Source organism: Thalassophryne amazonica, chromosome 6 (assembly GCF_902500255.1).
Source record: "Thalassophryne amazonica chromosome 6, fThaAma1.1, whole genome shotgun sequence".
Taxonomy (NCBI): Eukaryota; Metazoa; Chordata; class Actinopteri; order Batrachoidiformes; family Batrachoididae; genus Thalassophryne; species Thalassophryne amazonica.
Genome location: NC_047108.1, coordinates 52,190,838 through 52,213,561, shown reverse-complemented (window position 1 = coordinate 52,213,561; position 22,724 = coordinate 52,190,838). Strand labels below are relative to the sequence as shown.

The 22,724-nt window shown below is 40.0% G+C and overlaps 1 protein-coding gene across 2 annotated transcripts; it reads right to left on the bottom strand.

The window, feature by feature from the left end:
• Positions 1 to 134: 134 nt before the first annotated feature.
• tmem106c (transmembrane protein 106C) lies at positions 135 to 22,724 on the bottom strand. 2 transcript variants are annotated; one of them, XM_034172183.1, is made up of 8 exons: positions 22,714 to 22,724; positions 20,990 to 21,412; positions 15,694 to 15,757; positions 15,403 to 15,562; positions 14,572 to 14,712; positions 9,019 to 9,068; positions 8,108 to 8,161; positions 135 to 1,441 (listed from the first exon to the last, which is right to left on the bottom strand). In XM_034172183.1, exons 2-8 carry the CDS (start codon positions 21,228 to 21,230, stop codon positions 1,327 to 1,329), a joined length of 825 nt encoding a protein of 274 aa, XP_034028074.1. In that variant the 5' UTR covers positions 21,231 to 21,412; positions 22,714 to 22,724; the 3' UTR covers positions 135 to 1,326. The 2 variants fall into 2 exon arrangements, with proteins under 2 accessions (XP_034028074.1, XP_034028073.1); XM_034172182.1 differs by lacking the exon at positions 22,714 to 22,724 and adding an exon at positions 21,414 to 21,470 and having other exon boundaries at positions 20,990 to 21,261.

Here is a 22,724-nt window from a genome sequence, read left to right as displayed (position 1 = left end):
TTCTCTCTATTGATGCTCGACAGATGAGCAGATTGTCCAGGGTGTACCCTACCTGTAGTCCAACAGGCTATGACCATTAGAATAAGCAGATTAGACAATAGCTGGATGGATATAGATATATATGAAAATTACTCTTTAATTTTCACTTTAATGACTTTTTGTAGAATCTAGCATGAAAATATATACATTTTTTTAAAACGTAAAATCTTTTGTCATTCATAAAGCATACAACTGTAAAGCATTTTTTTTTTCCAAGTCAATCTACTACTTGTTGATGTCTCACTAGAAAACCAGGGAGACCAACAGCCTAAGAGAACATAACCAGGCTCTGATCACTGACTTGGATATATAACACTATGCAGTGTGCAAAGTAGTCAGGGGTGCCAGCTGCTGACTACAGTATCTCAAGGGAGCTTACAAAAAAAAAAAAAGTTAAACAGTACACAACATAAACAAGCTGATCAGGACAAACCATAATAAGACATGAATCAAGAGCCTCTAAACTCAGAAAGCGGCTGTTCGAGATGCATCAAGAAATAATTTACTTACAAACGCAACCTGTTATTAAAAACATGAAAGAAGCAATGAATTTGGCAATGGCAACGTTAACTTCAGTGATTCTTATATTTACAGCAAAAAGCAATATGAAGCAGTTTTAAAGGTAATTAAAAAAAGCAATTTAATAACCTCTCCAAATGTGCAAAAATAAGTGAGCAGTTTCAATCTAAATTATGATGTGATGGAAAAATGTGATGCCATAAAATGTTGATGCTACAGATCTGAGCAGCAACCATGAGAGGGTCTCCAAAAATGCTGCTGTGGTACTTTATCAACATGAAACACCAATAACACGAGCGCGCGTTTCGCCCACATTTGTCCACTGCTTGCAAGAAGCCCAAGTGAAATCAATAGATCCATTTTAAATGTTTGATTCAGAGGTCAGAGAAACACAAGGCAGCCAATCAGAGGCTGCACTAATGATGAGCAGCAAAAGTGCCAACTGACTTTCACTAAGCTGTATATGTGCACAGCGAGAAATGGCTCATGCCAAAAATGACGGTGCTGCTCTAGAAAACCACTCATCTTCTGCAGCTGGGTTTATGCTGAAAACAACCACAGGCATGCACGCGTAGCTAACCGCCTCCTGGAACATGAGGATGTCAGTTTTAGCTTTAGTTGGAAGAGGTTAAGGAGCACTGTGAGTTTGTAAGGAAGCATCATCGCTGCTGGTGACCACAGTGTAATGACGTTTGGCTCCTGAAAATGACATCCACTTCCAGAAGCGTTCTGTACCCAGCAGAGGCAGTGTGCGGCTGGTGAGCGCAGTCAGCGCTGCTTGGGCTGTTGGTGGCGTGTAGAGTTTGAACCACAATCGATGTAGCGATAAGCTTCCAGGCTGTTCTGGGACAGTCGCGCCATGTAAGAGGTTTTCACAGACGTCCTGGAAATGAACAGTATGGACACAGAATTAATGCTGTGCACAGATAAACTGCAACTTCTAATACTGCCATTTGCTGCTTTTGATAAAGATAATGATAGTGTTTGGGGGTTTTAATTTTTATTATTTGTTTTTCGTGCATTCATTTTGTGTTTGTGATCCTGCAGCCCCAGCAGCCCATGCGGTGCTTAAACTTAAAACTTGTTTATCAGTAGCCAACAGATGTGGCCGCGACAGACAATACTAAAAAGTTAGCGGTAACTTGAGCTAAATTTTTTTTTAGCAGTTTACCGGTTTAGCATTGTAAAGTTAACTTTTCAGTTAGCAGATTAATGGTTATCGAAGCCAACTTTTCGGTTAGCTGTGCTCACTACTGGTTATCCCCCCCCCCTACCCCCCCCCATTGTTACTGTAGAAGTGTCTAAAAGTGGTACATATTTTTTGTTTCAAAATTCTCTACACACTGTGGGCAGGTCAGGACTGCAGTCAGGAGTGTTAATTGCCTTTAGCAAATGCACTGACAAAACCCTATACCTCAGGGGCTTTTGGACTTGTTGCTGTTAACAGTCTGGATGGTCTTTTTTGTCTTTGGTACAGAACACACAGGATTCATTTCTTCCAAAAAAGTTCTAGAATAATGATTTGTCTGACCACAATACGTTTTGACTGTGTGATGGTTATACCTAACAACCCAATCTCACGCGATTTCGTGATGGCATCACGAAAAGTAAATTAATCTATAATTCACGATACCATCATGAAGGGGGTGGGGTGTGGGTGGGGGTTTCAGGTTACTGTCAGGATTAGAAATAGTAAAATAAAATTCACTTCGCGAAAATGTGACTCATTTCATGACAGGAGCATGAAAAACAGTGTAAGACTGGGCTGAACTCAGATGCTCCAAGCTCAGAGAAGTTGACATCGCTCATGGAAAAGGTTATGTTAGCATATTGAGAAGAATTAACCTGTTTAGCAAAGAGGAGGGGACATGCAGCAGAAGCAAAAAATGTCTGGGCCTTCAAGTGTAAAAATAAGCCTTCTGTTTTTGCATAGTAAATGATTGAGTTGCCATTTGGAGAGTTTGGAGTTGGAGAGGAAATGGCGTCTCACTAATTTAGAAGATCTTCACTTAGCCTGGAAAAAGAGTCTGTTGCTCTATAAAAAAGCCCTTCGTAAAGCTAGGACATCTTTCTACTCATCACTAATTGAAGAAAATAAGAACAACCCCAGGTTTCTTTTCAGCACTGTAGCCAGGCTGACAAAGAGTCAGAGCTCTATTGAGCTGAGTATTCCATTAACTTTAACTAGTAATGACTTCATGACTTTCTTTGATAACAAAATTTTAACTATTAGAGAAAAAATTACTCATAACCATCCCAAAGACGTATCGTTATCTTTGGCTGCTTTCAGTGATGCCGGTATTTGGTTAGACTCTTTCTCTCCGATTGTTCTGTCTGAGTTATTCTCATTAGTTACTTCATCCAAACCATCAACATGTTTATTAGACCCCATTCCTACCAGGCTGCTCAAGGAAGCCCTACCATTATTTAATGCTTCGATCTTAAATATGATCAATCTATCTTTGTTAGTTGGCTATGTACCACAGGCTTTTAAGGTGGCAGTAATTAAACCATTACTTAAAAAGCCATCACTTGACCCAGCTATCTTAGCTAATTATAGGCCAATCTCCAACCTTCCTTTTCTCTCAAAAATTCTTGAAAGGGTAGTTGTAAAACAGCTAACTGATCATCTGCAGAGGAATGGTCTATTTGAAGAGTTTCAGTCAGGTTTTAGAATTCATCATAGTACAGAAACAGCATTAGTGAAGGTTACAAATGATCTTCTTATGGCCTCGGACAGTGGACTCATCTCTGTGCTTGTTCTGTTAGATCTCAGTGCTGCTTTTGATACTGTTGACCATAAAATTTTATTACAGAGATTAGAGCATGCCATAGGTATTAAAGGCACTGCGCTGCGGTGGTTTGAATCATATTTGTCTAATAGATTACAATTTGTTCATGTAAATGGGGAATCTTCTTCACAGACTAAAGTTAATTATGGAGTTCCACAAGGTTCTGTGCTAGGACCAATTTTATTCACTTTATACATGCTTCCCTTAGGCAGTATTATTAGACGGTATTGCTTAAATTTTCATTGTTACGCAGATGATACCCAGCTTTATCTATCCATGAAGCCAGAGGACACACACCAATTAGCTAAACTGCAGGATTGTCTTACAGACATAAAGACATGGATGACCTCTAATTTCCTGCTTTTAAACTCAGATAAAACTGAAGTTATTGTACTTGGCCCCACAAATCTTAGAAACATGGTGTCTAACCAGATCCTTACTCTGGATGGCATTACCCTGACCTCTAGTAATACTGTGAGAAATCTTGGAGTCATTTTTGATCAGGATATGTCATTCAAAGTGCATATTAAACAAATATGTAGGACTGCTTTTTTGCATTTACGCAATATCTCTAAAATCAGAAAGGTCTTGTCTCAGAGTGATGCTGAAAAACTAATTCATGCATTTATTTCCTCTAGGCTGGACTATTGTAATTCATTATTATCAGGTTGTCCTAAAAGTTCCCTAAAAAGCCTTCAGTTAATTCAAAATGCTGCAGCTAGAGTACTGACGGGGACTAGAAGGAGAGAGCATATCTCACCCATATTGGCCTCTCTTCATTGGCTTCCTGTTAATTCTAGAATAGAATTTAAAATTCTTCTTCTTACTTATAAGGTTTTGAATAATCAGGTCCCATCTTATCTTAGGGACCTCGTAGTACCATATTACCCCAATAGAGCGCTTCGCTCTCAGACTGCAGGCTTACTTGTAGTTCCTAGGGTTTGTAAGAGTAGAATGGGAGGCAGAGCCTTCAGCTTTCAGGCTCCTCTCCTGTGGAACCAGCTCCCAATTCAGATCAGGGAGACAGACACCCTCTCTACTTTTAAGATTAGGCTTAAAACTTTCCTTTTTGCTAAAGCTTATAGTTAGGGCTGGATCAGGTGACCCTGAACCATCCCTTAGTTATGCTGCTATAGACGTAGACTGCTGGGGGGTTCCCATGATGCACTGTTTCTTTTTCTTTTTGCTCTGTATGCACCACTCTGCATTTAATCATTAGTGATCGATCTCTGCTCCCCTCCACAGCATGTCTTTTTCCTGGTTCTCTCCCTCAGCCCCAACCAGTCCCAGCAGAAGACTGCCCCTCCCTGAGCCTGGTTCTGCTGGAGGTTTCTTCCTGTTAAAAGGGAGTTTTTCCTTCCCACTGTAGCCAAGTGCTTGCTCACAGGGGGTCGTTTTGACCGTTGGGGTTTTACATAATTATTGTATGGCCTTGCCTTACAATATAAAGCGCCTTGGGGCAACTGTTTGTTGTGATTTGGCGCTATATAAAAAAAAATTGATTGATTGATTGATTGATTGATTTGTGAATGTAACCAAGTATTGTAGTACTTGACAAAGGTTTCCCAAAGTAATCCCTTACCCATGTGGTTATATCAGCTATTGATGAATGAGTTATTGATGATGTTCTTGGTGTCATCTGTTGGATCAGAGATCAATGGTGTTCAGTTTAGGCTTGCACCCTTTCACTTTATGCACTGAAATTCCTCAGAATTCCTTGAATCATTGAATTATATTAAGAAATACACAAATCCCTTCTAATCTTGCATTAAGGAATATTGTTTTTAAATGTTTCAATAATGTTCTCACACAGTGGTTGACAAACTGGAGATCCAATACCCATCTTTGATCCTCAAAAACTTAGCACTTCATTGAAACTGCTTGTGTACCAAATCATGATGATCTGTTGACATCATCCATTTGGAACAACATTTAATTTTTTAGCCATTTTACTAGGCCTAAATTGTCCTGTTACAACCTTCTTAATTTCTTGCAGCTTTGAAATGCAGAAATAGATGTAGTGTTCAGAATAATAGTAGTGCTATGTGACTAAAAAGATTAATCCAGGTTTTGAGTATATTTTGTATTGTTACATGGGAAACAAGGTACCAGTAGATTCAGTAGATTCTCACAAATCCAACAAGACCAAGCATTCATGATATGCACACTCTTAAGGCTATGAATTGGGCTATTAGTAAAAAAAAGTAGAAAAGCAGGTGTTCACAATAATAGTAGTGTTGCATTCAATCAGTGAGTTCGGCAGTTTTGTGGAACAAACAGGTGTGAATCAGGTGTCCCCTATTTAAGGATGAAGCCAGCACCTGTTGAACATGCTTTTCTCTTTGAAAGCCTCAGGAAAATGGGACGTTGTTCAGAAGAACAGCGTAGTTTGATTAAAAAGTTGATTGGAGAGGGGAAAACATAAACGCAGGTGCAAAAATTTATAGGCTGTTCACCTACAATGGACAAAAAAAAACAGAGACACGTGGAAGAAAACGGAAAACAACCATCAAAATGGATAGAAGAATAACCAGAATGGCAAAGGCTCACCCACTGATCAGCTCCAGGATGATCAAAGACAGTCTGGAGTTACCTGTAAGTGCTGTGACAGTTAGTTAAATAAAAGACGTGCAGAAGAGGTTACAATTTGCCAAAGAACACATCAACTGGCCTAAAGCGAAATGGAGGAATATTTTGTGGACTGATGAGAGTAAAATTGTTCCTTTTGGGTCCACGGGCCGCAGACAGTGGGTGAGACGACCCCCAAACTCTGAATTCAAGCCACAGTTCACAGTGGAGACAGTGAAGCATGGTGGTGCAAGCATCATGATATGGGCATGTTTCTCCTACTATGGTGTTGGGCCTATATATCGCATACCAGGTATCATGGATCAGTTTGGATATGTCAAAATACTTGAAGAGGTCATGTTGCCTTATGCTGAAGAGGACATGCCCTTGAAATGGGTGTTTCAACAAGACAATGACCCCAAGCACACTAGTAAATGAGCAAAATCTTGGTTCCAAACCAACAAAATTAATGCCTCGCAGATGTGAAGCAATCATGAAAAACTGTGGTTATACAACTAAATACTAGTTTAGTGATTCACAGGATTGCTAAAAAAGGAGTTTGAACATAATAGTTTTGAGTTTGTAGCATCAACAGCAGATGCTACTATTATTGTGAACACCCCCTTTTTTACTTTTTTTTTTTTTTTTTACTAATAGCCCAATTTCATAGCCTTAAGAGTGTGAATATCATGAATGCTTGGTCTTGTTGGATTTGTGAGAATCTACTGAATCTACTGGTACCTTGTTTCCCATGTAACAATAAGAAATATACTCAAAACCTGGATAATCTTTTTAGTCACATAGCACTACTATTATTCTGAACACTACTGTATATGAACAAATGTAATGAAGCTGCCAGCACAGCACATAAAATATCTTGTGTTAATACATTCTGCAACAAAAGCAAAAATTAAAGACAGAAAAAAATAAATAAATTGCTGCAGGGGTTTTGCATTTTCAATACCGCCCCAACTTTTGCTGAATTTGTTGTATAGTTTACACTAAGTGCAATGAAACTTCTCTGCATTTTCACACCACAATCAATTATCAACACAAGAACCAACATGTAACATTCACAAATAACAGACTAGCTTATTTTCAATCATTTACAGTTCTCCAAGGAATCACTGTGCACCCATTCCCACTTCAGAATGATGTCTACTACAATATCCCCACAAAACTGGACCTGTTGTCCCCCCATATTTTTAATTCAACAATGGGCCCATACTATTTTTACTGCACAAACTGCATCAGGAAAGATTTATAGAGTGGCACAGAATCACACGACATGGAATGTTTTTTTTACTTTTACTTGTAACACTGACTGGCAAAAAGTGGTCACATTTTCACTAAAAAAAAAAGTGCTTTTTGGAAACACAAAATGCCCTTCGTGAAAAAGGGGGCTGCTTCATAATCCAGCCAATAGAGTAATATATGCTAATGGAAAGCAAAACATGTGTGGTTAGACAGATGACCTCTGAGGGTTAATGGTTTGTCAGTGAAGGGAAACGAGTGCTTAGAAACATGACGGGGGATATACAGCCGTCATTCCAAGTATGTGAAAGTGACCTTTTACACTTCACAGTAAGAATCAGCAAAAAGGAGAGAGAGGAAAAACAAAAACCTGAACAGCATTAACCCCTTAATGCCCAAATTTATATAGCTGTATATAAAAAAATGTTTTGTGTGTGTTTTTGCCTTTAAGTAGATGGTAAATAATGTTGAGATTATTAATTTCACTTTTGCACAAAAACTAGATAGTAATATTGGGTATTCTGGTAATGACTTTGTTATAATGTTATAACGATGATGGTATGTTGCAAATTTGCGACAACAGGCATACAGGTCAATTTGGTAAGCTGCATATTTGAGTCAGAGATTGTAGCATATATGCGACGATCCGCATTAAGGGGCTAAAGTTGAGGAAGTGGCTTATTGTGTAAACTTGTCTGAGATGACACATACCAAAACTCCCCAACTTCTGCATGCACAAACTTTGGAACAAGACACTAGGAGAATGATCAGACACAGGAAAACCCAGATGATATTCAGAGGACTGAGCCGCTGCAATGCTCCACACAGCATAAAATTATCAACTGGTGCAATGATTTTTGAGGGAAAACAGACCCACAGGATCATTCTTTGAGGGCAGGAAGAAGTAAAGAAAGAAAAAAAAAAAAAAGACTTACTGTATGAGTAAGATGATGTTGTGGACCTTGATGCTGGGCATGGTGCAGAAGGCACTGGAAAAGACACAAATACATTCAATTGTTGACACCAGATTACTAATTTATAAAATAGTTATTAAGCCAATATATGTCCTTTTTTTAAGGTAACAGCTAATTTGCTTTCTGTGCAATGACCCACTTTCATGTTGTCACTTCCAAAGTAAGTCAGTACAGCTTCACTTCATCATGAAATCATTGGATCTCATGCAGGAAATGCTCATATACAAGGACTTGTTTGCACATGGTCACCAGTTTTTTGATACTTTCAGCTTTTTCATAGGTACGAATAATATCTCTAAGTGGTCCAGATGGGTAGGACTCATCCAGTTAGTCTGGCATCATTAATTCATTTCATACTGCATTATATTGAAACCATTTTAGTTTAAAACCCAGACATAAGTTACATTATAATTACACTGGCTTATCCTGTTTAAACTTGAAATATGCCATTCTTAATGCATTCATATAGCTTAATGATATCACTAATGTAAGATTAGAAAAGTTGCTCCCCCCACCCCCCAATCAGTTCCCCAAAAGAAAATTTGCAAGAATACCAAAGGTCACTCCGATCCCTCACACGGGTCAGGCCCCACTATCATGGGGTAGCTGTCGAGGCATCAGAAATTAATTTTGGGGGTGTTATTTATGCAAATTCATTCTACTCATGAGTGCGCAACAATTTACACACAATTACAGATGTTACATTTATACGTTTACAGATGATTTATGTGATTATCTGAAGCTACAAGCATTTTCTGAATCTGGTGTGGCATACTCATATGAATCCATCTGAGAGAGAAAACGTTCTTGCATGAAGCCTGAAGTGTGCAAGCACAGAACTGGAGTGAAGTCAAGCAGAGTCAATGACTTACTAAACATAGGGTGCGCTGCTGCCAATCTCCACACTGACAGTGTAGTTCAGCTGCAAAACATTAACAGATTAGACACACACACACACACACACACACACACACACAAAGTACCAATGTTGTAGCTGTATGTTATTACACGTCAGCAGCAGCTGAACACTGGGACAATACAGGGCTTCTGGGAAAGTGCCAGTTTTGATTGGAAGGAGGAGGGATTTTAAATCTTTCGATTTTTGTATGGCTACTGTAATTTGTCTGAAATATGCTCATTGAGCAGCAGCTTACTTTCTTCATCCTTCATCACATCCTACTTCCTCATTCTCTCTTGTGCTGTCTTTGTTTTGTTTTTTACTCCTTGCTTGAAGGATTCTGAGTATTTTTAAGTTTGGGGTATTTCTGAATTTCAAGCAATACTGCTTTATTTGCATTTGACTACCCGTTGACAGCCGTTATGGCTGAGTGACATACCTTTGCATCGTAACCAGTCAAAAGAGGCCTGTAATTTCATGTGTAGGTGAAAAATTATTAAAAATGATTGTAATTGCTCATATACAACAAACCTAAACAAAAAGTTCCTAAATTCCACACACAAGCATGTTTTGCACACTAGCAACTTACTCTTATGATGAAATTATCACTTGGTTACAAAGATAATGGATAACAGTGGACTGAGAGAAAACACCATTCTGCACACATTGATGAAAAAAAAAAAAAAAACCTTTCAAATGTACATAATTTTCAAATATGTTGTATAATGCACCAACAATGCAAATTTGGAAATATTATATATTATTTATATATTAAGGGGGGAAATACTCCACACATACACAGAGCCAGTTAAGGACAACTTTGTTCTTAAAACAACTACATTTAAAAACTACACAAGACAAGTTTGACAAATGTGCAAGCTAAACTTTTTTCTCAGGTCTGGATCTCAGTATATTCCATTTTTACTACATCGCACTAATGTTCAGGTAACATTCTTAAAAGTCCAACATGTTGCTATCCGACAGTGTACAAGTGCTGAGGAAATGCTCTCCAGTTTTAAGCTAACAGGTGTGTTACTGCAATAAATCCTCAAAGTAATTCGACTTTAGCAGGTGTAAGTACAGTGAAGCTTGAATTAATCTCCAAGCCATTGTAATGGCCCCTTCACACATAACATGAAGATGGGCGAAAGAAGCAGGAACCAACAAAAAAAGTGCGGGAAAAAAAAAAACGTTTTGGTGAACGGCAAAAAATTCCACCTGCTGTTGGGAGGAACAAGCGGCCGGACAGGCGTGAACGATACCGGGGCGACAGTTTCATGCATGAATAGTGCGAGGACATACATCGCACTCAGCAGCGGCAGCAGTGAGTACATGCTGGACATTTTATTTATACTGTGCAGAAATCAACGAAAATGTGTAAGCACAAAACAGAAGATTGTAAGAACAATGAATGTACTGTTTAAATGTAAGACAATCATGTTACTGGCCATGATTCTGTTCTCACTGTAAAAAAGAAAAACACAACCACACTTTTTAAGATTTAATTTCTGACAATACAAGAATAATTCTCCTCCAGGGCGTAAACGTGGAAGTACTGAACTCACATGGATGACATGTTCTTCCTTTTATTCTTTACATGAATGACCTAATATGCTCATACCATGAACACATCAACCAGCTCCGCGTGTCCCTCTGTCCAGCGCGCACTGAAGCACTGGTGACCATGTTGGAAAGGTGATATGTGGTTTTATTTGTTACAATGTGAGGAGAACCGCTGACGCACATGCCTCGCATAGGCATCTCGTTAGGCGATATTCTGCATGGCATGATATATGTTTCCCAGCTGTGCGTAGCGATGACACGGCAGTCAGATGCAGCTTTGACTGCAGATCATCACTGTGCGCACTGAGACGTGATTGGGGCGATCCAGTTTGTTTTTATTTTTCCCCATGTCGTCATCATTTGCAGACACACGTGCAGCACCGTGCCTTGCACATGGGTGATCAGAGCACATGTGTCCATATGTGTCCCTAGCTTTGTGTGATGCTGGGGTCAGCTGCGATGTGGAGTAAAGCACGCTGCAGGTCCGCAGTACTGACCAAGGTCAGTGGTCAGCTCCCTCAAATTTCAAATGTTATTCAACACATGATGTGATCACAGTCAATCACAATCCCCTGACAAATGCATAACTGTAGTGCATTTTTCTGTGAGACTGTCAGCGAGGCCGGGACATGATTGAACTAGAACTGTGCACGTTGTGATCGCGTGTCACGTGACGTGACTGTCCAGTCAATTGGCGCTGTGACACGCAGTCAGGCTGGGATCTTAGGTGCATCTCTGTTGTGGAGGTGTGAGTTTGCAATATGCCATGGTGTTCCACAGCTGTCAGCTGTGCCATTAGGAACATGACAGCCATCCAACTGTGTGAGCTTTGTTGACCGTGAACACACTGCATTGCACCCACCGTTTGCAACCTCAGCTGCACCTCGACTATAGGCTCATGGTGTGTGTGTGTGTTGTTGGGGGGGGCACACTCACACGCCATCTCTGTTGCGGGGGGGGGGGGGGGGGTGGCACATTCATACAACTGTGTTGCTCTGTAACACACGTGGAGCACTGAGAATATGTGGGGCCATACGCACATCCAGCTCAAAAGTGGTCTGCCTGCTCTCTATTTTCATTCTGTTAGTGCGAATGGCCCCGCCTTTTCTAAGTGCCCCGTGAGTGATGTTGGATATTCATAGTGGTGGGCACAGTTCCGCTAATCTGCTAACTGCTAATTATCAAAGCTAATGTTTTCAGATAATTCTGAAAACCATCAGCAGACTAATTATCTTCCAATAAATTTTGGTCTGATAATTTTTAGACCACTAACATTTATAAAGTCTGACATCAAAGATTTGAGTGTAGTAGCTTGGCCGTTCTATCCTCTGCAAACAGAGGAGAGCTAGTTTCAGAATAAAATGCTCTATCCTATGCAGAGAAAGGATAATTGCTCACAGAAAAAAAAACCTCATTTGTTCTGACCCCATACTGATAAGCTGGCAATATCACCCACATCATCCAGAGGCATACAGTTTTAACTCATGGTTAAGATTTTAACCAAACTAATTTCGGACAAGTTATTTAAATTAACTCACGTTTTATAAAGTGAAAATATCAGATATATGTTTTAGTTTTAAAGTAATGCACTAATTTTGAAGGTTTTAGTGTGGACATGCTGTGCCCAGTGCATTATTTGTAATCTCAGTACATTCACGACAGGAGAAATGCATTTGAGAAGCTCTGATCAGGCTCCACACAGACAACAGCATTAAACCCTTTGTATATTGTGCCTAAAACTTTCGTGAACATATTCTCTGGCTTTATAGACTTTGTTATTGTGTTTGTTTTATGTAAAAATGCCAGAAGAAGCTCAGGTTGCTTCTCCACTATTTTCAATTGGAATCATTGTGAGCTGCAACGCTTCCTGTTTTCTCTTTAACGTCTTGCTTTTTCAAACACTGACTGTCCTCTTTGTTTAAGAGTAATATATATATATATATATATATGATGTCTGAAATTTGTTTTGCATTTATTAAATTCCATGCATCTTAAACATAGCAGACACGGACGGATTATTTATTTGGAATATTTGTTTTAGCAAGTTTTCAGGGTCTCTACTGCCATCCACTGGCCAGTAGTGTTAATGGCAGTATTCGCCCTAAGTACTGAGCGCCTGGGCACCAGCAGATGGAAGTGTTCTATTTATTTTGACACCGGTAAATTATATCAGACTGTTGTCTAATCACAACTTGGCTTTGTTTTGCAATTTTCTTTATTTATTTATTTTTTACAAATAAAAAAAGGCATATTTTACAAAAGCACATTTATATGTAAAAACCAACAAACACCTCACATTAACGTGTTGGTTTTTACATAGAATGAATGTGTCAACCAATCAGTGTTAGCGGAGGCACATTTTACCCATAATCCCTTTGGAATCTGTCTATGTTTGTTACAAAACTTCAGAATTAGTGCATTATTTAAAATTAAAATATGTTATATTTTAACTTTGTACAAATGACAAATGAGTTATTCTACCTGTACTAATTTTATTTATAAATCAAAACCATAAGTCAGCACTGCTTAATCCCCTCGTCGCGTCTTCCTAAGAGGAAGCAGATACTGGGGACTCAGAGGCGGACTCATCCATCACCCAGGCCAAAGTCACCGAGGTGGTCAGAAAGCTCCTTGGTGGCAAGGCTCCTGGGGTGGATGGAATCCGTCCTGAGTACATTAAGTCTCTGGATGTTGTGGGACTGTCTTGGTTGACACGCCTATGCAACATCGCGTGGTGGTCAGGGACAGTGCCTCTGGATTGGCAGACCGGGGTGGTGGTCCCTCTGTTTAAGAAGGAGGATCGGAGGGTGTGTTCCAACTACAGGGGGACTCACACTCGTCAGCCTCCCCGGTAAGGTCTATTCCAGAGTACTGGAGAGGAGAATTCGACCGACAGTCAAACTTCGGATTCAGGAGGAGTAGTGTGGTTTTTGTCCTGGTCGCAGCACACTGGACCAGCTCTACACCCTCCATTGGGTACTCAAGGGTTCATGGGAGTTCGCCAAACCAGTCCACATGTGCTTTGTGGATCTGGAGAAAGCATTTGACTGTGTCCCTCGAGGCACCCTGTGGGGGTGCTCCGGGAGTACGGGGTGCTTTGCTAAAAGCTATCCGGTCCCTGTACAACCGCAGCAGGAGCTTGGTTCGCATTGCCGGTAGTAAGTCAAACCTGTTTCCAGTGCACGCTGGCCTCTGCCAGGGCTGCCCTTTGTCACCGGTTCTGTCCATTACCTTTATGGACAGAATTTCTAGGTGCAGCCAGGGTGTAGAGGGGGTCCGGTTTGGGAACCACAGAATCTCATCTCTGCTGTTTGCGGATGATGTGGTTTTGTTGGCTTCGTCAAATCAGGACCTTCAGCGTGCACTGGGGCGGTTTGCAGCCAAGTGTGAAGCATCCAGGATGAAAATCAGCACCTCCAAATCCGAGGCCATGGTTCTCGACCGGAAAAAGGTGCCTTGCTCTTTTCAGGTCGGTGGAGTGTCCTTGCATCAAGTGGAGGAGTTTAAGTATCTTGGGGTCTTGTTCATGAGTGAGGGACGGATGGAGAGTGAGATCGACAGACGGATCGGTGCAGCGTCTGAGGTGATGCAGTCGCTGTATCGGACTGTCATGGTGACTGCCGTATGAGGTGTTAGAGTGCAGCTCCAACTTCCCACAGGTGCCATTCAAATCCTCCATTCTGCCACAATCATGTTATGTGTGAAGGGGCCCTAACAGAGACCACATCCTCCAATACCCTGGTTCCTAACCTTGGGCCTGAGCCCTCCTAACGGGGTGTCAGCAGACAAAACACGGGTTTTCTAAGGTTTGGCCTGCTCTGAGGTTATCAAAATTATGAGTTCAAACAATACACTAACTTCACAAAATTAATTAAAAAGAAATATTTTTTTTTTGCTGAACCAAAGATAAAAGGGGGCAAACCTACCATGTCAGAAAAAAAAGGGAAAGTCTTTAGTTTTATACCTGAGTGTTGCTGAGTGCCTGGATGACGGTTACATTGTTCAGCTGCTGAGTCCCAATTACTGTCTTCATGTACAGAACCTGACAGCTCACACTTTGTACCAGCACTGAGAAAAAGTTGGGGTTGCTGAAGTTCAGCAAGCTCTGCCAAAACAAATTATAAACATGTCTGAATGTAAAGACAGAAAGAAAAATAAATATGATGCAACAACAGAGGCTTTTTAAGGGCTCAAATTAAGTTAGTGTCTGTTCCTTTGAGGTAGTCCATGTCATTTAGGACATTTTTCACAATGTTTTTGGTACACTGAATGTGAAGCTGCCAAAAGCTTCATTCAGCCGATGCTTTAGTCCACAGTGACTTATGCATTACAATAAATATTTATGAAAAATAAAATCTGTGCATATAAAAAATGTACAAGATAAAATTCACACAAAGTCTGAGGCAGCTGCTTGTAATTTCTAAAGGAAATCAAGCTGTGTTTCATCACATTTTGTTTAACGGTGTGATCAGCAGCTGTGACATCATGTACATCTACATGATACACATTTATTTATTTCCATTTTGACAATAGCTTTCCTAACTTAATAATTCAATAGCTTGTTTCATTTTTTTAAGAATCAGTATCTTTAAACTTGCATTCCCAAAACCTCTGTGCAGTCCCGCTTTTCTCTCCTCCTTTCTTCAAGTTGCTTCCTACTAGAAGAAGGACTGTGTAACCAAGGGAGAGACTCTGTGCCATTTCCAACACCATACAAATCAGTAATTTACAGGAGTTTCAGTTTTTGTAAGCTATGTGTCATAAAACGTCAAGATGTTTGACTGGAAAAACCTACCGTCATGTTCATTATGATGCTACGTTTTGATTGGTTAAAGTGCACAGTGACTGACTGTATCCCATCATCCACCACAACCACAGCGCGAGGGAAGAGGAAGAAGGCCACGAGGAAAGAGACCAGGAGGCACAACATAACCGACAGCACCACATAGAGCTTCCTAGAAAACAATCAGATCACACACATTTACAGTAAATTCTCACTGTCCTGTTAAAGATACCTGACCGTTCAGGTACCAGAGATAAAGAGACACAGGTCAGACTGTGCCCAACACTGAGGACGTTTCCTTACGTTCTTTGGGGCTGCAGCCGTTGGTCACTGTATGGGATCAGTGCAACAAGTTCATTCACTTGACCTAAAAATAAATAAATACATTTTAAAAAAGGGATGAGGAATGGATGAATGGAAAAACAAGAGCAATCCGAGATTTCTGACGTCTGCCAATCTGGATCCGGATCACCTCCAAAATTCAGTGGAGTCTTCCATGCCCTAATATCTATCTGTAGTCCAGATTTGGTGAGAATCTGTGACGTAGTTTTTACATAATCCTTCAAAGCCTATATAAAATGAAACTTGAGCCAGAATACAGAATCCAGATCTGGATCCAGATCAACTCCAAAATTTAATGGATTCCACTGCCTAATATGTATCTGTGTTGAAAATTTTGTCAAAATGCGTGCAGTTGTTTTGACATAACTGTGCTAACAGCCATCTTTCAAAGCCTATATAAAGTGAAACTTGATCCAGAATCCGGACCTGGATCACCTCCAAAATGTAATGGATTCTTCCACTGCCTAATATGTATCTGTGGTGAACATTTTGTTAAAATCTGTGCAGCAGTTTTGACGTAATCCTGCTAAAAGACAGACAGACAAATAAACAAATAAATAAATAAATGCAGATGATTTTATTACATCCTTAGCGGACATAATAAATGTTACAAAGTACTTTACAATATCCATAAATATAGAAACAGAACATGGGATAAAAACAACTGAAAAAGTACATCATAGGAAATACATAAATCATAAAACGAACAACATAAATTAGTGACCATCCGATAATCCACCGGGATTACTTTTGTGCACTTCCGTAACTGGTTTCAAAGTATACAGCATTCGCAGCAAACAGGTACAGAGATGTCCAAAAACAAAGTACTCGAGTACTCGGGTGTTTCCGACAAGTGATGTAGCAACTAGAAGTGTCCCAACGTGTGTATCAATGGAATGTAGTTGCTAACGTTAAGAACTGAGGCACAGATTAATTCCAATGTTTACATAAGTGTTATGATGACTCATTTTTAAGTGAAAACTGTTCATTTTGACGCAGTCATGGTAAAAGCAGCATCCCTGTGCAGGTTTCTGTGCACCTGCATGGCCATGAGCCATAAGTGCAGCCTGTCAATAATAATCTTTGCTCCAGATTCACCTTTGTGCACGATTAATTATGAGTGCTGTTATCAATAAAATCTTAAAAACACACAACATCTGCTGCCGGGGAAAAAACATCTTGGAGACATTCCTTTTTACAGTGAGCTGAGAGGATCAACAAGCAACACACACACACACACACGCTCCTCAAAGAAATAAAAAAAAGAAAAAAAAGCTTGCCACAAAACACAAAAGGGGTGAAATATTGAATGTGCCAGACTCACAGTTTTATACATTTAATTCCAAATGTAAACGCCACACGAACAAAAAGTGTAAGATCACCGGGTGCAGCTTTGCCTCTCTGACGATCATGGCACATTAAATAATGTCCATTAACTCCTGGAAATAATATATTCTGACTTTATCCAATGTAACAAATCCATCTCTGTGTCCAGGCAGTCTGTTAAAAACAGCGTTATGGAGATGTCCCCACATCCATGTTCACAGCTTCAGTAAGCCAGCATCCACACAAACAGTGCGTCACCACACTTGAGGCTCCAAAATTCGACACTCTGAAAAAGTTAAGAATTTCGGGGTGAAGCGTGTCGTCTCCCGTCTACAAATCCGAGCCATCACTTTCGAACGGCAGCTCAGAAGCTTCGCTTTTGGACGGAGCAGGTTCGTTTCCCTCTGTCTGTCAGTCATTGAGATGTTTCTGTTTTGCCAATAAGTACGTCACACACTGAAAAATGTCAAGAACTGCAGAGTGAAATGTTTTCCGGAAATGCACCTGCTAACACTCAGAGTGAGAGGAATAAAATACATCAGAGATCACTAATTATTAGCATATGTGTGCAGAGATACTTACAATCATGAGTACTTTTATGTTGTCTTGCTAACTGGGACGTTAAAAAAACGTGAGACATGCCCTTTAACTCCTTTGAAATAACTGGGGACCACTTCTAGGTTGGGGACGTGAAGGCATTTATGTTAATTGCGTTCTAATACTCCAAAGCAGAAAACACTGGGAGGGTATGGTAAGTCTCTCCACACTAAATAATATATGCATTGCATCTACAATATCAATAAAACATTCAAGGAATCTGTAAGCATGTCAGTGCACAAAGGACAACGGCTCAAACCTAAACTGAACACTACGAACTGTTATAGTTCAGAAGGCACTGCATCAAAAGCATTCAACAGTCATTCAATAGCTGATATATACAGCACATCTGAGAAGAATTCAGTGCTTCACTTTTTCCACATTTTTGTATGTTACAGCCTTATTCAAAAATACAGTCAATTCCTTTTCTCCCGTTAAAACTCTACTCACAACCAGTGTTGCCACAGTTACATTCAGCAACTGCCGACAAGTTGTCAGCAACTGCTGAATATAACTAGTACAGTAACTACTAACTAGTAATCTAAATTAGGTACTTTTAAACTGAGTAATCAGGAAAGTAACTAAAGTACTTTTTCAAGGAGTAATCAGCAATCAATAATTGGATTACTTTTTCAAAGTAACTGTGGCAACACTATCTACAGTACATATAAGGTCCCACAGTTGACAGTGCATGTCAGAGCACAAACCAAGCATGAAATCAAAGGAATTGTCTGCAGACCTCAGGGACAGGATCGAAGAAGTTAGATTACTAACTAGTTACTTTAGTAGGTACTTTCAGCAGCTGCCAACACCCCCCACCACCTCAATATGAAAATGATAACCCATTTTTCCTATACTCACATAGTCACCATTTCCTGGCTTCAATGATAATAAATACTTGTTTTATAAAAAATAAAATAAAGCCTAGAGCCCAACCGATATATCAGTCGGCCAATATTAAGACATCTTTCTTGACCTCGTATTTAACTGTTGACAGCACTGTAATGGTAAAACTTGCAATTTCTAACCTACATTGTTTATAAATGTAACTAATAAATTAATTCTAACATTTTTCTAACATTTAAATTCTTTCTAAACATTTACCGAAAGGCAAATTAGCAGTCTGCATCTCGGTCGGAGGGGTCTGGTTAGGTTTAAAACTCCAGCTTTTGTGGCTTCTGTTATTCTTCTCTACAAGAGTCTAGACAGAAGTCAGACTACCAGAGCAAGAATTTTAGCTGAGGAAGCTTCTGCAATTAGAAGCGAAACGTCCTCACATCATGCAACCCAGTCCAGTCGAAGATTCAAGCTTCTCTACTATTTAAGTAACAAGTACTTCTGGCTTACAAAATAAAAACCTTGTGACTGCAACACAATTTGTATTGCACCTGTTGTGTCTGCAAACAAGGACAGCTTGTTGCTGCAATGGGTTTTAAGATCAGGACAATAATTGCTTTCAACTGACCTGTTGTTTACATTTTTGTCGCAGTTCTCCATATTGGTTCATACTGTCTGCAATGAAATAAAAGCTAAATTAAATGTAAGAATCACTGCTTTAAAAAAAAAAAAGGAGTTTCCATACTATCCCAAGATTTTCTGATTTGAGGTTCGAAAATTTTAAAATGTTTTCTTTTTAACTTATATTAAATATTATTGTAAATCTATTAAATGGTTTATCACTTTGAGCTGCAATTTGTGGATGAAAGGTGCTTTACAAATAAAACTGATAATAAACTGTTATGATCATTATTATTAAAATCATCATTAATTGCATCAAAGAGGAATGGGCAAAACCGCCTAAAGATAAGGGCGCCGAGCTTGTGGAATCATAACTCAGGAAGACTTGAGGCTGTTGATTGCTGCCAAAGGTGCCTCAACAAACTATTGAGCAAAGGGTGTGAATATAACCCCTGGCAAAAATTATGGAATCGCCGGCCTCGGAGGATGTTCATTCAGTTGTTTAATTTTGTAGAAAAAAAGCAGATCACAGACATGACACAAAACTAAAATCATTTCAAATGGCAACTTTCTGGCTTTAAGAAACACTATAAGAAATCAGGAAAAAAAAAATTGTGGCAGTCAGTAACGGTTACTTTTTTAGACCAAGCAGAGGGAAAAAAAAACATGGAATCACTCAATTCTGAGGAAAAAATTATGGAATCATGAAAAACAAAAGAACGCTCCAACACATCACTAGTATTTTGTTGCACCACCTCTGGCTTTTATAACAGCTTGCAGTTTCTGAGGCATGGACTTAATGAGTGACAAATCGGTCACGTCATTTTGTGTCCCGTGGCCATTCTGGATTACGACGCGGTAGCCGCTGTGATACGCTACGTGCATTTGGTGAACAACTGCAGAAGCTTCAACGTCGGTGTGAAGAAGCCTCACGGCACCGTGGCGCTGAGAGGGATCCGCCGCTACCAGAAATCCACTGTTACCAGAATTTTATTTTATTCGGCACTAAAATTATATAAGAATACATAAAAATACTGCAGAGGATAACACAAGAACGCTTCCAATACAGATGCTTATTTACAATGTGGTCCTCCAGCACCGAGCTGCTGATCCGCAAGCTGCCCTTCCAGCGCCTGGTGAGAGAAATCGCTCAGGACTTCAAGAGACCTCCTCTTTCAGAGCTCCGCTGTGATGCTCTGCAGGAGGCCGGCGAGGCTGACCTGGTCGGCAACTTCCTAGTTCACAATATAGCAGTGTGATACTGACGGCCAGTTCGTTACATCGCCACTAAATTAATTATCTGGTATAAGATATGGATCCACTGAACCAACTGCTACACATCCATCACGATAAATAGCTTTATCTCGAGCATTTAAAGCATCGTAATAACCGTACATTCTCTCCATCTTTCTATCATGCGCCAGCCTCCTTGTAATCCAGAATGGAGACGCACCAGTCCTGCAGCAAATCGGTCACGTGATTGAAAACCCTATATATATATATATATATATATATATATATATATATATATATATACTGCTGTATATACTGCTGTGAGGTGGGATGGATGGATTATCTCAGCAAAGGAGAAGTGCTCACTATCACAGATTTAGACTGGTTTGACATGAATGAATATATATATATATATATATATATATATATATATATTCATTCATGTTGTCATTATGTGGTGTGAGTGGAATTTTGAGTGGAAAATTACTCCATGATGGAAGAGGATTGTGTTCTGCAGAGTGCCCCTCTAGTTTAAATAGTGAGGTACATCAGAACTGCTTTAGGGAGAAGCTGCTGCTGTGGAACAAACATATTTTGGGCTGGAAAGTTCTTGAAGTGCTGACTTTGTGGTTTCGGGACTCACCTGACGGGATGCGACCCGTGCCCTGGCAGGTCGGACAGGTGACGCTGTCTCTGCCGGTGAACTCCACGTACGGGAACTGTGCGATATCCTCTCGTCTGCAAAGTCCGTCCAGAGACTCGTTGTCGGACTCCGTGTTTTGTTCACGCCGCGCGCACCGCTTATTTTCCGGGAGCAAAGGCAACCTGCTGCCGCTGCGGGACCACAGAGACCCCATGGAGGAACTTAACACCGACCACCGCATGCAAGCTGCCGACTGGAAACGGCCCGTCCAACTGGAAAGAATTGTTATATTTACATAACACGTGACGTTAAACTGATGACGGAGAAAACGCGGAATTCAAACTGCATCTGTTAACAAGTCGTTGTCGTAAACTTTAAAGTACATGTAACAAATGTATAACTAGTTAGCACAACTTGTACTTACTTTTAAAGCTACAAAGAATTAAAGAGCCGTCACTCAGTACCTCTCCCTCAGACAGACTGACAGACAGACTGACTGACAACCAGCCAACCAGCGTTTACCTCCGCGTCATGCTGCCTTCAGGTGCGCTGCGGACCTTCGACTTTTCAACACCCAGTGCAATACACAGTCTGCGCGTAAAACCTGTGCCAAATTAAATTGTGCTGTCCCAAAGCAAAACAGGAACAGTCAAAATGAATTAGTATTTTGAGGAATTCATATAAAGACACATCACACTCACACGAGCGCCACTAGCTTAGTTTATAGTAAGCTAAAAGTAGCACTCTCGTTTTGGCCGAACTTCTAGCCAGTTTCTGGGTATTCTATATTAGTATGTGCCCGTGTGTGCTTGATGAATTCCTGCGCAAAAGTAGTTCCCACATAATTGTAATAATTCCTGTGAGATAATGAGTATATCTCATCTAAATTAATTCTAAAATTTACCATTAATAAAATTACAAAGCTAACTGAAGAGTGGCCGTAATAAATATTTAAGAAACACAAAGTTTATGAGCAACCTCACCTGTTATCACTCAAGCACATTGTAAACATTGACATGATGGAGTTTGAGGAAGAGTTCAGAAAGATTCGATTGGAATGTTTTGATAACCATTTACAGTTGGCGATGAAAGACTTGGGTGTTAAATTCGTAATGTCAGAACAAGAAGCTGCACTGAAAGAGATCTGTCTAAGAAGAGACACATTCTGTGTATTGTCGCTCCAACGAGAGCGAACTGAGCAGGGTGGCGAAAGTAGTCCGGCGAGATCAATCTGTGGGCGAACTATCCCACAATGCCAAAGTAGCAGAGATGTCGCTCCAACGAGAGCAGCACACTGAGCAGGGTGAGGACACGTATCCCCTTTATTTTTGTCACATGATCCTCGACCCTGGGTCATCTTGAAACATTGATTTCTAGTTAATCCACTAGATGGCAGATGCAGTCAGTGACCTCTTACCAGGCAGCCGCCACCTTGCTTAGCGCTATTATCCGTCGTCAGGCATTAGCTTAAACAGAACTACATTATTTGCTGACTTAAACTTGTCTTAAATAATTATTGCACATTTTCTGTAAATACTAGAAACTTCATTTCACTTCTCAAATATCACTGTGTTCATCTGCTATATGATATATTTAACTGAAATTTCTGATCCAGACAACCAATGATTTATGAAGGAAAATCATGAAAATTATCAGGGGTGCCCAAAATTTTGCATACAACAGTTACTTGTGGTCAATATATATTGGTATAAAAAATTTAACACGTTTTTCATCA